General features: G+C 38.7%; 1 protein-coding gene and 1 long non-coding RNA gene across 3 annotated transcripts in view; one reads left to right on the top strand and one right to left on the bottom strand.

Annotated features, from left to right (window-relative positions):
• The window catches only part of LOC311042431 (H-2 class II histocompatibility antigen, E-S beta chain-like), a 458,449-nt gene extending 442,536 nt beyond the window's left edge, over positions 1 to 15,913 (bottom strand). The window contains exons 1-5 of one of the 2 annotated variants that reach the window (XR_014600509.1): positions 15,788 to 15,913; positions 15,353 to 15,619; positions 14,939 to 15,232; positions 14,574 to 14,708; positions 13,786 to 14,277 (exon numbers count right to left, since the gene is read on the bottom strand). Coding sequence is in view for 1 of the 2 variants with exons in the window: in XM_084053167.1 (XP_083909293.1) it covers positions 14,156 to 14,277; positions 14,574 to 14,708; positions 14,939 to 15,232; positions 15,353 to 15,619; positions 15,788 to 15,830 (861 nt within the window). In the remaining variant the exon portion in view is untranslated. Of the gene's footprint in view, positions 1 to 13,296; positions 14,278 to 14,573; positions 14,709 to 14,938; positions 15,233 to 15,352; positions 15,620 to 15,787 lie in introns of those variants that run through there. The other variant, XM_084053167.1, reaches the window with a different exon arrangement.
• LOC311042293 lies at positions 97 to 1,750 on the top strand. Its single transcript, XR_014600487.1, has 3 exons — positions 97 to 177; positions 278 to 561; positions 1,525 to 1,750. It is a non-coding gene; the product is annotated as an uncharacterized lncRNA (long non-coding RNA).
• Positions 15,914 to 16,153: the final 240 nt, after the last annotated feature.

The following is a 16,153-nucleotide window of genomic DNA, read 5'->3' as shown; positions in this document are numbered from 1 at the left end:
AAGAACTCGCCTACGTAGACTTTAAGAAAGAAAAGGCAGAGTGGGCTCCTAGGATCCAATCAGTTATACATCAGCTTCATACTTCCTATACCTTTGAGTTAACAAAGCAATTCAAAGATGAATGTCCAACTATAATAAAAAGGATAGAATTTGTAAAAGACAAACCTGAGGTCAAAGGTAAGGACATTGTTTTTGAACCAACAGGTCATTGTTATGGTCCATTGATGAAACACTTTAGATGCACTGCCTCATTTTTAACCTCGTCTTTAACCCTCAGAAGCCCCTGAGACTATGATCTACACCAAAGATGAAGTGACGAAAGGGACGGAGAACACTCTCATCTGCTTTGTCAACCACTTTTTTCCTCCTTCCATCAAAGTGAAGTGGACCAAGAACGATGTGGTAATCGCTGTAGAAGATCCTGTTCTCTCGTATTCACCTAATCCTCTGATGAGACCTACCGCCACATCTCCACCCTGACCTTCACCCCCCAGGAGGGAGACGTCTATGCCTGTACTGTGGAGCATGAAGCTCTGCAGGAGCCTCAGACCAGGTTTTGGGGTGAGAACCTTACAAGTTCAAAGTTTTACTGACCAGTCAACATGTATCCTAAAACTATCAAATGCTTCGGATTGCCAAAAAAAAAGTCACATCTAAATATAATATCGATGGGCACTCTGTGGAATAAGGGTAAAATACCGGTCCACCACTGCGGAGTCTAGTTGTCCAAACACTGCGGTGCCTCCAGTTTGGCCGAGCGCCTACAAACACAAGGGGAGAGGGAGAAGAAGGCAGGGGAGAAGATGTTTGTTGCTGTGCTAGTGACTCCTACAGGCTGGGGTGGGGAATGTTGAACGGGAGGAATAGGATCGGATGGAGGTGCTATGTCCTCGCGGTGGGGGCTCCTCACTGGCAGGTGAGACAGTAGGATACAACAGAAGTGGCAACACTGAAATGCGTGGGGAGGAATTAAATGGCATAGCGACTAAATTGGGGAGACAAAGGGGTGAAACTAATTGACTACTCCAAATGAAATGGAATATATATATATATATATATATATATATATATATATATATATATATATATATATATATATATATATATATATATATATATCACCAATATTAAATAAAGTCTAAGACTAAGTTAGCTTTGTCTAGTTTGTTAACGTGTGGATACTTAGAACAAAAATTATATACATATTGCTAATAGTCAATAACAATATCATAAGTCTCCTGTCACATTGTACCCGTATGTCTCTTTGTGCCTTTTTATGCCCACATGGAGATCACTGTATACCACCCGTCTGGCTGTGCCCCTTTTATGCCCATATGGAGATCCCTGATGTCATCAGTATATGCCCATATATGGGTTATAGATAAAATAAGTAGTTTGTCATATATAACATATACTATTATGTTGTATTTATTTTTGGAATATTGTTCAATGAATTCTATTTAGTATGAAAGCAGTGCTAGTGTGTAAGGTAAAAGGTGTGTTTCATTGATGTGTTGTTCACAGAGCCTGACATCACTGAGAGCAGCTCTGCTCCAGCTGTCTTCTGTGGAGTTGGTCTGACTCTGGGTCTGCTGGGCATCACTACTGGAACATTCCTCCTTGTTAAAGCTAAACATTTGGACTGAAATGAATACTACTTCATTATGCTCATGGTATTATCCTGTTTAAATTGATGAATAAGTAACTACTGTACCGTCAGTTATATTTTTAATATAGTAAAAAGGTGCATTCACACAGCTTAGTGAATATTTCCCTATTAATTGACATAATTTTCTGCTTCTATTTCGTCGTACAACACTGAGTCTGTGCACTACACCACAGTTCACACTAGAGGGGGGACGGGCAGGGTGGCTTTTTAATCTTAATGACAAAAAAAAATATTTAATTGAGGTTTTTATAATATAATATATATTTTTCATTATCTATAGATGTTGCATTGCAAATTCATGGCTTTATTTGCAAAGATTGCAAACTTAGCCTAAAAGTTAAATAATACATTTCTTACACATGCGCTACAAAAACTTTTGAATGTATTCAAAAGGTATTTTAATTCCTGATCTGAATCTTTACTACAGGTAGTTGTACTCGATGCACTTTTCTGTAAATCTGAACTGGAATCTTGTGCAGTGGTGTTTGATTACAGTATGGCTTTAGGTTAATCACAACCCAAACATTCTCATGTTATTCATTACCAGAGCTAAACATTGATGAACAGAAACTATACAAATATTGTGATTTAGCTAGCCTGGGACCAGACGAATCTGCGAGTGCAGGCACCGCTCCATAAAGAATCCATTTCCTGTTCCAGAAGACGTGGGGCACCAATCAGGGCCCAGTATTCGAATATGGGCGACTGTAATTGGTAGTTGGTTGTAGGTCTAACCAATTGCGTCGAGGGACATTGTTTTGATCCCGCCCCTTGGGAAACAAAATGTCCTCATGGAAGCACCAGACTCATATCCACGCAGTGATATAGTCTAGCTACGCCAGGCTATGATTTAGCAGGAAATTACTGTATCTTTTGAGCTGATTCTGTCCTGCTTTAGTTGAGGTAACTAACTTTGTGTCTCCTGTAAAATAAAGCAAATCATTTAAGTTGATATTAATTAGTATTAATACAAACTCCATTATTAATCATAATGGAGAAAGTTGTCTTGTTTTGTGCTGCTTTTAATCATATGTTGTACAGGTCATCTGTAGTTGTTTTTAACCCATTATCAGTGGTTCTCTAACTTTTCCATCTCAAAATATTTATTCAAAGATTTGCAAAAATGTTCATGATTTTTCAAAAATAGCAGATCTGCATGCTCCTAGAGCTTGCATATCTGCTATTTTTGAATAGCCAAAATATGAAATAATGAATAAAGTGGTTAAAATCTAAAATGACAGATGCTTTCCCGGTCTTAATGGGTTAAATGTGCTTTACTGTATGAGGGATGAGCAGGCAGATGAGGTTAGAGTGTTAGGCATCAAACACAATGGGCTTGTGATCAGATGAGTAGTGTATTTAGTCACATATTTCAACAGATAAAGGTAAAACTAAATCAAGTGTCTGGCCATGCTTGTGCGTATAGGGAAAATGATGCTTTGGACAAGATTCAACACGCTTTAAAAAAGCCTGTAGCCTAATAAAGGTTTAGTAGGGCAGCTGACATGAATATTCAAGTTACCAGAATTTAGATTCAATCCAATTTACACAACAACAAGGACAGAAAGCTCCTTTATAATGTTCTTGCTTGATTTAGTAAGTGGTTTGCACACTACAGCAAAAAAGCACCAGGTTTGAGAGTTCAACTTCATAACCAAGTAGAGGTTAATGGTAAATAGACGGGAGTGGAAGTGCTTTTTAACATGGAAGCCAGATCCCCACCCTGGTCCCTGACCAGCATCCTAGAGGAACTGTAGATGGGATCTGTGCACAGGTCTGCAGGAGCATAAATATGCAAATAACTTCTTCTTATACACACAATCCAACCTCCATTGACTACCAATATAAAACGTGTGTGGGTGGTGTGTGTGTTTACACTTGCGCACACACGCACGCACGCACGCACGCACACACGCACGCACGCACACATGCACCCTTTCTCTCTCTCTTTTGATATAACTATGTGTACAATAAGTTGAGTAGCTTGTCCAGTTGCCAAATGTTCTGCTAGTGTTGAGGTTTATGTTTTTGGACGGCGAGCCTGCGTGGCCGTCCTAATGGACGGAGTTGAGGCATCTGAGCAATGTGGGGAGTTAACCTCTGCAGGCTTATAAAGAGAGGAGGTGGCTTAGGCGAAAAAGGGGCGTAACGGGGCGTGATTTGGTCAGGGACTCTCTGTTTGTGTGAAAAAGGGGGCGGTCTTGGTAAAAAAGGGTCTGGAACGCGTCGTCATTGCTTCGTTGCCACCGATTGGTTGCTGCAACTTGGCTTCATGCAGGGAGACGCCCCCTCTCAGGTCTGAACATGCCCCCTCTCAGATCTGAACATTCTTGGCATTCCTGCACCGCGGCCATTGCTCCCTGGCTTGATCCTGTGTCCATTTAACAGCATTGAAATGTCACCTTATAACTTCCCATCCATTACAGAATGTACCTAAAACATTTAAGTGTCCAATAAATATAAGGTACTTACGATAAACCCCAAAAAATTATCAAACATAAAGTCGGACCTTTATTTCGCATAGTATTTAGCATAGTTTTAGCTGATCTTGTGCGCACATTTTGTTCATAAAAGCAGCAGGTCCGTGAAGTGTCCACGCAGCCTAAAGCCCCGCCCACCCCTCTACACACTGAGCTTTTCATGCCGTCACACTCTGCAGAGAGGTAGACAGACTATGGAGGCATCAGAATGTTGTATTAAATTATAGAATGCACCAAAACATTAATAAGTGTCGAGTTGAATCTATTTACGCAACAATGAAGCCCCGATTTCATTTTTGGTTACAACCACATACGGAGATTTTGAAAACATGACCAATGTCAAAAAACTCCCATATCTGCTGGGCGAAGTACAACAATGTGCAAACACAGCAGCAAGATTCGTGAGTTGGTGTGATAAGAGAAGGATATCAAACGGAACACAACCACCCTAAAGACTAAGCATTGTGTATATTCCTGCACAGTGATCTTAGTACATAGAAATTGATCTATTGAAGATTCTGGTTGTATTGTTGTATTGTGCTTCCTGCTTTGGGCAGCAGCGTGGTTCTGAAAAATGTTTTCATAGTACCCTTTTGCGTAGTAAAAGCAGACATGAGGTGATGCTCTGTAGATACATTATCTGTTCCCTTTTTATGTACATATTAACCTGTACATGTTTTCAAATAAAATACATAGTCTTTCAACATAAAATGATTACATGCAAATAGAACCGCATTGTTTCACATGGCTAAAATGCATAGGCCATTCTATCATTATGCAGTGTGCTTTCATTCAATGCAAATATAACCGAATCCTGATGATGGCTCAGGTCACCAGTTGCCTCACATGTTAATGATCACATTACAATATGGATGGGCAGCGATCATTTTACTCCTCTTTGAGCCTGATGAGTTTCCTTTTTTTATACACATAGTAACCTGTAAATGTACCTTGTTTTTAAAAACACACATCTTCATGTGACGTTGACTTACAGTGGTTACTTTGTAGATTTTCATTACAAAACATACAGTAACCACTTCAGCCCATACATTTCGGCCATTTGAAAATAGCCGATCTACAAGCATTGTGAGCTTGTAGATCTGCTATTTTCAAATGATTATACATTTGGAAGTTTGTTTTTGCAGTTGCCTTTTAACATTGTTGATGTAATTCATTGCAGACGCACCTTTTTCAGACACATGTACACATTACTTTTCAAATAGTGCGTCATTTATTTTAAACATTGCCACACATAATTAATCTAAATAAAACAGATACTTGTTTGTTAGCTAGTTGTACTAATTTAGTCATTGGTCATGGCAGCGTTAGGAGAACTCCTAAACGCGATAGATCAGAGCTTGTAAATTGCCTTTAGGATATGGAATGTGGGCAATGAAAACAGACTCATAATACGAATCAAATTTACATGGAGCAAAACATATGACAAACATAACAATGTCATCTAATGACTCAAACCAACGACGCAGTAGCCCCACGCAACTGCTGTATAGCGTGTATGCTATAAGAGCTGAGCTAATTTGTACATTTCAGTGTGAGCCCCGCACTCTTATGAAATCATGGTCAATATTGCTAAATTTATGCCCAATGTTGAACTGAAGTGAAGGTCTGGGGGCGCAGGTTGTGGGTAGTGGGTAGTGGGCCACGAGATGTGGTTCCTGTAGATCACTGGGCCGATTTGCAGACTGGAGTTGAAGGCTGTATACAGCTCGAGCATGGTAAATAACCTTCGTGTGAGTGAATCACTCTGTCTCAGCACAATTACAATTACATACAAGCTGACATTCTTCAATGTAAATGTACAATATTTGAGCGCCATCTTGTTCACACATTACAACAACAATAAGGCATCAATGAAGTCAATAATATGCTATTCAATCTGTCGCATCATACACATGGACATAGTTAATGCATCTGTATGCTTAAACATGTAGGCTACATTTGTTGTTTTATAGCAATAGTATATACATTAATTTCTTGTCCTATGTATTCCTTTTTACGTTACTGTATATGTGTTGTTTAACTTGTTTAGCATAGCATAAGCATAGGACAACCACAACGTTCAGGTCGTCGCATCTGGGGTACTAGAGTCAACGTCATTGTCAAGACAACATAGAGAGTGTGTGAATGGCCCCTGCTGGACTGGCTGCTTTCCCAGTTAGCAGTACAATAGTTAGCAGTACTCTATAAAACGTCACACAGGTTTATACACCTTTAGCTATGAATTGCATTGCAAACTGAGGTGATTCAAATAGAAATTAAATGGCATGGTGTGGGCTGACTGCTTTCCCAGTTAGCAGTACTCTATAGTTAGAAGTACTCTATAACATCACTATATCACACAGGTTTATACATCTTTAGCTATGAATTGCATTGCAAACTGACGTGATTCAAATATAAATGAAATGGCATGGTGGAAAGAAGTGATCGAATGTTTTACTTAAGTAAAAGTATCAATACTGCGATGTAGAAGTAGTGTATTATGAGGAAGGATCCGGAATTAATGTGCTTCAGTAAAACTATTAGTATTAAAATGTGCTTACAGTACCCAAAGTACAAAAATGTTTGCAAATAGCAGACGTGCAGCTCACAACGCAAATCTAAACTACGACAAACGAAGCGTTATTCTCTGCCAGGCCTTGAAATACCACTACACACATTAGCTTAGCTTTGGGTGTCCACATTAGATGTAGATGAACTGCATAATACACAGAAACACTCGAAAAGAAAATAACGTCAATCATACGACAACATACATAGATATATAAGCAACATATACGAATACAATGAAAGAGTTTATCCCATTGAGTAATAACCATTATTCATGCATATTCATCATACCAAGCATCTACGCTAACTGTTGCGTTGTCTGTCGTTGACGAAAACAACTATGTACGCACGCGCAAGATCAAATGTGACGTAAAGTGTTCTGGCTTGAGGACCACAGCAATCGATCACAGACTCACCAAATGACACTAGTCAATCCAAGACCTATACATGACTATATCGTGTAAACGTATATTGTAACATTGTGTTAAACGGACTGACAATAAGGAACTGACAAAAACATATTCATGGCCAAATGAATGTCGCAGTTACAACTACACCGGAACTAAACCGGAAGTCGTCACACAGACGCATGCGCAGTCCACATCGTTACTGCTGTATATATTGTCAAACTACAAACTTATCCCTCTGAAAATTACACAGTAAACATATAAATCACTCAGTCACTTAGGCAACACGTTCCTCATACAGATGCACACGCTAATCCGCCTAAATACAGAAAGTAAATAAAATAAAACTCGCAAACCGGAAGTGACGTTGCATTAACCATAAATCACGCGAACGGTCTTCTTACCCCCTGTTTTTCAGTAGCGGGGGTCGGGGAGCGGGGTATAGTATAAACTGTTATATTAGATGAGTGAAACAGCTGTCGATACAGTCAATATAAGTAAATCATTATATGATGATAGCCTAGGACTAACATTTTTATATTTTTGGGACATTTTGTTATTTTGCACAACACCTTTGTTTGCACAACACGAAACAGCAGAAATTAAATCTGGCGAAAACAGTTGCGTGTATTAAACTTTAAAGGAAACATGCCGTAAAATATACAATAAATATCCATTTGCCTAATTCACCACTACTTTTGCGTTTGAAAAGTTACTCCTAAGGCTATCATCATATAATGATTTACTTATATTGACTGTATAATGTCCCAAAAATATAAAAAAGTTACTCCTAAGGCTATCATCATATAATGATTTACTTATATTGACTGACAGCTGTTTCACTCATGATACAATGTCTCTTTTTTTATAATATTTTATGATATAACAGTTTATACTTAGGCTGTCTGAAAGTGTAATGTTTAGAGAAATTCTAAGTTTCAAACGCAATACGCAAAAGTAGTGGTGAATTAGGCAAATGGATATTTATTGTATATTTAGACGGCATGTTTCCTTTAAAGTTGGGTAGGGTCTAGGGGCGCCCCCGCCCCCCGCTACTGAAAAACAGGGGGTAAGAAGACCGTTCGCATAAATCACACAGTCCTGCGCTCAATACGAACACCCACTGGGTGGCGCTAGAAGCCCTACATAAGCAGGTAATAGTCATACAACAATTGTAATAATGACAATAATACTTTTACTTACAGATCTAGTATTTATATGTTGTGGACTGGTGTTGATACTTACGCACTATTGTCTTGAGGTGATACTGACCACTGGCCATTAGTTTCAAAGTAATTCACACATTAACTACTTAACAATAGAGCCGTTATTTCATTCGACGCCCCTGCATAATAAGCAGAGGTGGACAGAGTAGAGTCTTTCCCAGTACTTGAGTAAGAGTACAGATACTTCCTGCTTAAATTTACTCCACTACAAGTAAAAGTAGCTCAGTCAAAATGTTACTCAAGTAAGAGTAAAAAAGTACTTGCTTTTAAATATACTTAAGTAATCAAGAGTAAATACTTTTAAAAATACTTAAGTACACGTAAAAGTACATTACTTATTTTTCACACCAATGAATTGCTGTATTTTTTTATATGGCTTTTTTTTTAATCACAAGTCAAATTAGTGCAGGTTTGATTCAAAACGAGTAAACTAAATGGATATATTTATAGCCTATAGTGGTGCAGCACAAAATAACCACTAAAACACTAAAAACATGTATATATAATATATATGAGTCCTAATACAATAAAAACGTTTCCCCTTTGAGACTGTATTCATGCCATACTGTCTGAATGGGGAAACGTGGATGAAAGACATACAATTTAGGCATACTGACTATAGCAACATTGGATGCCTTTCATTGTTTTCAAGGCGAAAAACAAACCATGTCACTCTGCCTTTCATGAATATTCAAGGCAAAAAGGCACCATATGTCACTGCTATGCGCTAACTAAAAGGGACCTGCAGTGTTATGTTTGCATCGACAACTAGTGTTGTCCCTATCTACAAATTACACACACACAAATTACACACAAATCACACACACACACACACACACACACACACACACACACACACACACACACACACACACACACACACACACACACACACACACACACACACACACACACACACACACACAGTAGGCTACTCAAGTAAATTTACAAATTCATCAGTTACTGTCCACATCTGATAATAAGCCATAATAACAATGATAAATGCAAACGAAATAAAACAAAACAAACTAAAATAAATAACTTTCTACCACTTACTTTTCAGATATGAATTATGACATTATATAAAATACATTAGCCACTAATGGTCCTATTTTACACATTTCAAAGCCCTATCTTATATGTAGGCTATTTGAACATAGCCGATCTAAGCTCACAACTACTTTCAAACATTTTTGTACTTTTACTTTTGGTACTTAAAGTACATTTTGATACCAATACTTTTGTACTTTTCATGAATTTATAATACCAGACTTTTACTAGTAACAGAGTACTTCTACCATGTAGTACTGATACTTTTACTCAAGTAAAACATGTGAGTACATTTTCCACCACTGAAGTATGCTAAAATACAGTGGTGGAATTGGAAAGTAACTAAATACATTTACTGTACAAGTACAATTTTCAGGTTGTTGTACTTTACTTGAGTATTTCCCACTTCCAATAATACTACTCCACTACAACTACTTGAAAGCTTTCTTACTAGTTACTTTTCAGATAGAAATTATGATATTATGAAACATGTATCTAATTTTCATTTTATACATAGGCTATTTGAAAATAACTGTGAGCTTGTTAATCTGATAATTGCAGAAATTGTAGTAGGCCTGTACTTTTGATACTTTAAAGGACTACTTTGTTTTTTTCACAACAAGGGTTATTTTATTAGTTTGTAATGATAATAATTAAAATATGAGTGTTAAAAAAAAATCACACCCTGTGTGAAGGAAGCGGTGCCTTTGGGGCGGGCCTTAACTCATTTCAGTTCGTCCCTATTGGTGGTCTGAGTCCACTTACCAAATTTGTACTTGGTAGCATGCTGCAAACTGGAATGATGGCTGTTTAAAGCCCAGCCAATGGGCAGACAGAGGGGGCGGGGTTTAAGTAATGACAGTTAGTCCCTATTGCTGGCTTTAGTCCGTGTACAAAATTTGTACTCCATAGCATGCTGCGAACTTGAGTTATGGCTGTTTGAAGGCCAGCCAATGGGAAGACAGAGGGGGCGGGGCTTCAGCAATTCATGCTGGTCCCTATTGGTGGTCTAAGTCCACATACCAAATGTGGACTTGGTGGCATGCTGCACACTGGAGTTATAGCTGTTTAAAATCCCGTGCTCATCCCGTGCTCATACGGGCGCTGGGGGTCCCTGGACCCCTCTTTGATAACTTCATCAATTCATGCTGGTCCCTATTGGTGGTCTAAGTCCACATACCAAATGTGGACTTGGTGGCATGCTGCAAACTGGAGTTATAGCTGTTTAAAATCCCGTGCTCATCCCGTGCTCATACGGGCGCCGGGGGTCCCTGGACCCCTCTTTGATAACGTCATCAATTCATGCTCGTCCCTATTGGTGGTCTAAGTCCACATACCAAATTTGGACTTGGTGGCATGCTGCAAACTGAAGTTATAGCTGTTTGCTTCTTTGCCGTGCTCATCCCGTGCTCATAACATACGGACGGACGCGCAAACGGACAAAGTCAAGCTTAGAGCGGTTGGCACCGCTAAAAATCATGTATTGCTTTCTATCGTTATTTAGTGATTTTTACCTGGGGGAGGGCGGGGGCATTCGGTCCATTGGTAAATAGTCATTAACGCAGCCTCCTGCTGGCCTCATGGTGGCGCTGTAACAGGCAGATTCATGTTTTGGCCTATATAGTTCAAGAGTTATAGGCCAAAACGTGAACTTAAAAGTTACTTTTCACAGTAACGCATTACTTTTTGGTGTAAGTAACTACTAAAGTAACCGCAGACCTCCTTTTTTTTTTTTTATTAGCGGTGCCAACCGCTCTAAGCTTGACTTTGTCTCCGTGTCAGTCCGTATGAGCGCGGGATGAGCACGGCAAAGAAGCAAACAGCTATAACTTCAGTTTGCAGCATGCCACCAAGTCCAAATTTGGTATGTGGACTTAGACCACCAATAGGGACGAGCATGAATTGATGACGTTATCAAAGAGGGGTCCAGGGACCCCCAGCGCCCGTATGAGCACGGGATGAGCACGGGATTTTAAACAGCTATAACTCCAGTTTGCAGCACGCCACCAAGTCCACATTTGGTATGTGGACTTGGACCACCAATAGGCACGAGCATGAATTGTTTAAGTTATCAAAGAGGGGTCCAGGGACCCCCAGCGCCCGTATGAGCACGGGATGAGCACGGGATTTTAAACAGCTATAACTCCAGTTTGCAGCATGCCACCAAGTCCACATTTGGTATGTGGACTTAGACCACCAATAGGCACGAGCATGAATCGATGAAGTTATCAAAGAGGGGTCCAGGGACCCCCAGTGCCCGTATGAGCACGGGATGAGCACGGGATTTTAAACAGCTAACTCCAGTTTGCAGCATGCCACCAAGTCCACATTTGGTATGTGGACTTAGACCACCAATAGGGACCAGCATGAATTGCTGAAGCCCCGCCCCCTCTGTCTTCCCATTGGCTGGGCTTTAAACAGCCATCATTCCAGTTTGCAGCATGCTACCAAGTACAAATTTGGTAAGTGGACTCAGACCACCAATAGGGACGAACTGAAATGAGTTAAGGCCCGCCCCAAAGGCACCGCTTCCTTCACACAGGGTGTGATTTTTTTTTTCATTTCATGCTTCTGTACCCCCAAACACTTTTTTCTTTTTTTTGGGGGGGGGGGGGGGGGGGGGGCGCTGCGCCGTCCACCATGACATCTATGTCATTCTTTCTTGTTACCTAACTATAGACCTGAATAAAATCTCCATTTTAAGAAACTCTAATAGCAGAACACAGCATTGATGTCACACTGATCAAACATTCTTCCTTATTGTCACTCTCCCGTGACAATAAGGAAGAATGTTTGATGTGTTTGTTGTTGTGTGACTGAGAATGAGGAAATTCAACATGTAACCCTGACATAAACAATGAACAAAATATTCCTGTTTGGCAGCATCACAACAACCTGTAGCTTCCTCCTTTTCAAAGCTTCACTCTAGTGTACGAGAGAGAATATGAACAAATGCAGATTTATGAAAATTGACGGAAATTATACTATTATTTGGAGCTGTTTGCACTTGTTCACATGGAATATAGTATTCCGTTAATTCAAGATTGTAAGGTGGGTGATGTCTGATTTATGCAGTCAAACTTGTTCAGCGATGGAAGAAGACATTTTTCTTGGCATTCAACCTCCACATGTGGCCTATTCTATTATGTTTCTGTTTTCTTCCATACATACAGTACCTTCACAAATCATTCCTTCTCAAAAAACACTGGCGGTGCCGATTTCCTTCTCTTTTCCACCAGTTTTAATTTAATTTAATTTTATAGAGGTAAAGGACAGCAGCTAAGAGCATGTACAAGCTCAGAAATAAATTTTGAATCAAAACACACCATACACATGATCCATATTATATTGAATATTATTAAACCGAATTGCACACTAATCCAGATGGCCGTTGGCATACTGTACCTAATTGTAGTATTTTTTTTAAGGCCACAGTTTGTAGTTTGTTACAACACTTTTCAGTTTCACTGTCATCAACAGTTAACTATAGGCCTAATCTTTATTGATAGCTCAGCTACATGGGGTCTAGATTAGAGTGTTAGCCAGCTTGCTTGCTCATGGGCAATATACTGTAACACCCTGGTGCATCACACAATACAAGTTTTTTTGCCAAATCAGTAAACAACTAAATATACCTACATTTAATCAACCATCTTGAACTTGTCTTACTGAACCTAAACACTCTGAAATGCACTTTTCTGGCGTTATGAGAGGGAAGTTAAAATCATGGCTACTATAACTGATGTCCAACTTTGGGGGGCTCTATTATGCCCCCATTTCAAACATTCCACATTTTCAAACTAGAAGGTGTTTGTTGTAGGAGATTTATAAAAAAAAAACAGCAAGCTTTTAGTATGGCTCAGACAAAATGCAGACAAACATATTCCATACTGTTGAAGTACAGATTAAAGTATCATTCAGTTTTGTGTTTTATGATCTCAATTTAATTATAAAAACAGCAATGTATTTGTCATAGATCAAATCAACACTCTGGAATACATTGCAGACTGGTTATAACTGAACAAAACAAAGCATTAAGATCATCACATCTTTTATACTAGAGACTAAATAATACACAAGACAAACACTATATAAGCTCTATGAATTAAGTAAAATGTTGTAGTTTGATAAAACCCACTGATGCACCGTGTAACAAGACTCCAACAAGTGTTCTGTTATAACAGTTTTACTTTCTATGTGTGCGTGGGGATCCCGTTTCAAACAAGCTTAGTGCTTTATGAGCCTTTCAGTTTTAGTAGACCTTGTACTGTTTTTCTCATGTCTTACTAAATAAAGTACATCAATCAATCAATCAATCTAAAGAGGCTTGAAGTTTAGAAATTATCATAGGTAACAAAACCCCAAACTACCAGATCTGTTGTCACTGCTACTATAATCTGTTCCCATACTCTACAAATCACAGTTACACTTACAGGTCCTGAACTTTTATACCATCCAGAGACATTTGAGGTCACTTACCAGAAAAGCCCTAATTACACTTACAGCGTGACAAAGCAAGTACAGTAAAAGACATATTTTTTAGCCGAAATGTCTTACTGTACCTCCGAGCTGTTTACATTTCTGACTAATAAAGTATTACATTTTGCAAATATTTGATAAGAAGATCATATAAAGATAAAGGAGTAAGAACATAATTAACTAACAACTAATAATGACCTAAATGCATCTAGTGTATAACAGCAGTACATTATGATTGTTCAGAGCATTACAATAAGACCACCTCACATGCACAGGTTACTGCTCTGGTTCTGAAGCTTCCTCCATCCCTCCAGGTGGAAGGAGATCCTCACCGGGACCTGGAGCTTCATCCGCCCTCCCAGGTGGAAGGAGTTCTTCAACAGGAACCAACACCTGATCTGTTGAAATCAGTAGAGCATTATTATTTTTGTGTAAATGTACAGTATAACACGGTTGAAAGGATTTAAAAAAAAAATACACAAACTAGGAAAGTCCCATTGAAAAGAAAAAGCATTTTTTCAACGGACACCTGATCAAGATATGCAGCAACACAACATTAAAAAGTTACATGTTAATTGGAAACATGTCATCCTAATTATTTTGTATCCATTTCCTTCATTTCCGAAACATTTAGAAACAAGATTAATTCATGAAGGATGTCATCTGTTAGTATGATTGTGGTCAGTCCTCTTACCTTGGTTCAGAGTGATGTGTGCTGCAGAATCTTTCTTGTAGTAGATCAATCCAGTGAACACAAAGACCAGACCAAGCAGCAAACCAGCTGATCCAACTACTATTTGATTCCTGTCTGACTCAGGAAGGGAGGAGTCTGAAATGTTCACAAAAATCTTCTCTTAGAAACATCTCATGCTGTCCCCCTCCTTCTCTAAGTACAACATGCAACTTCACCAACTCTTAAAATTGTGGATATTATTTAATGCAGTGACTCACAAGTTGAACTTTTTAATTTTGTTAATCCAGGAATGACAATACAATAATTTAATTGAATCGTACGTGAGCTCATTCAATAAACACAAATTAAAAATAAAATGCTCTTACCCCAGTGTTGAAACATTGGCTCAGTGAGGGTGGGGTGTTCCACCATACAGGTGATCGTCTCTCCTGGTGTTGGAGTGTACTCCAGGAAGGAATGGAATTGATAATAGAAATCTCCATCAGTCAACACCTGAGATGAACTGATATCTGTAGTGATTTCCTGGCTGTCTCTCAGCCATGTGACTAGGATTTGTTTGGGGTAAAAGTTGTATGCACTGCACACAAGCATGGATGGATGTCTGCCACTGGGCGGCTTCACTGATTTCACTGTCATGTTGGGTTTAGATGTAAATACACCTGGAACAAATGAGATATGGAATAGAAATATATAGCTAACAATTTTGCAGCACCCCTGTATTCCCTGAGATTTATTAGATGCATTATGTATGTACACACATGGCATTTCTTATCCATTACCTAAGTATTTTCTTATCGCTGGTATGTTGTTATTGCACAATTGGAACTCGTAAAATTGTCTCCATACTTTTTCTTGAGGTGTGTTCCACCTTTTTGCTACTTCTATGCCAAAGGCTGTGTGCCCTGTCCAGTTGCCTTGGGTGCTGTTCCAGGTTACTATTGTTTCTTTGTTTAAACCTTGAGTTACAATGTACTCGATTTCCTCAAGATCATGACCTTTGATTGAACAGTAAGCAATTGTTTGTTGGAAATTTCCATTTGAAGAAACTGTAATGGAATGACACAAAAGTATTGATGTTATTTAGACTAAAAACGAATCAATCAATATAGTAACGTAGTACCTACAATAGCTCAATAATATCTTTATCGTAACCTACAATAAATAAATAAATATTTTTTATTTTATATTCATACATATAAAGTCATTTCACTCACCCAAACCGAGAAGAGAGAAAGTAAAAAGAATCTTGATATACATGCTGTCATATCAATTAATATCTCCAGCAATAAAGGTTCTGTGTCACGAGATGTTAACTTGAGCACAGGAGCTCAATACTGACGATGAAACAAATAAGGAAATTACTGAAAGTTGTCACAGTCTTACAATGAGACTCCGCCTTTAATGTGACAATAGAATACACTCACTAGTGAGGTCTAAAGTCAAGTCAAGCACGACTAGGTTTCTTGGGTATACTGTATCTGTGTTTTTCCCAGGCACCGTTAATACATTTAGTAATAATAATGTGTTAATTTACTGTGATGAGGGTTGTCTATTCATCATTATTAATGCCTTTTTTGATA

The sequence above is a fragment of the Gymnoscopelus microlampas genome (assembly GCF_963454915.1).
Source record: "Gymnoscopelus microlampas genome assembly, chromosome: 3".
Lineage (NCBI taxonomy): Eukaryota > Metazoa > Chordata > Actinopteri > Myctophiformes > Myctophidae > Gymnoscopelus > Gymnoscopelus microlampas.
Note: the sequence above shows the minus strand (reverse complement) of the source record. Positions and strands in the feature narration are given on the sequence as shown.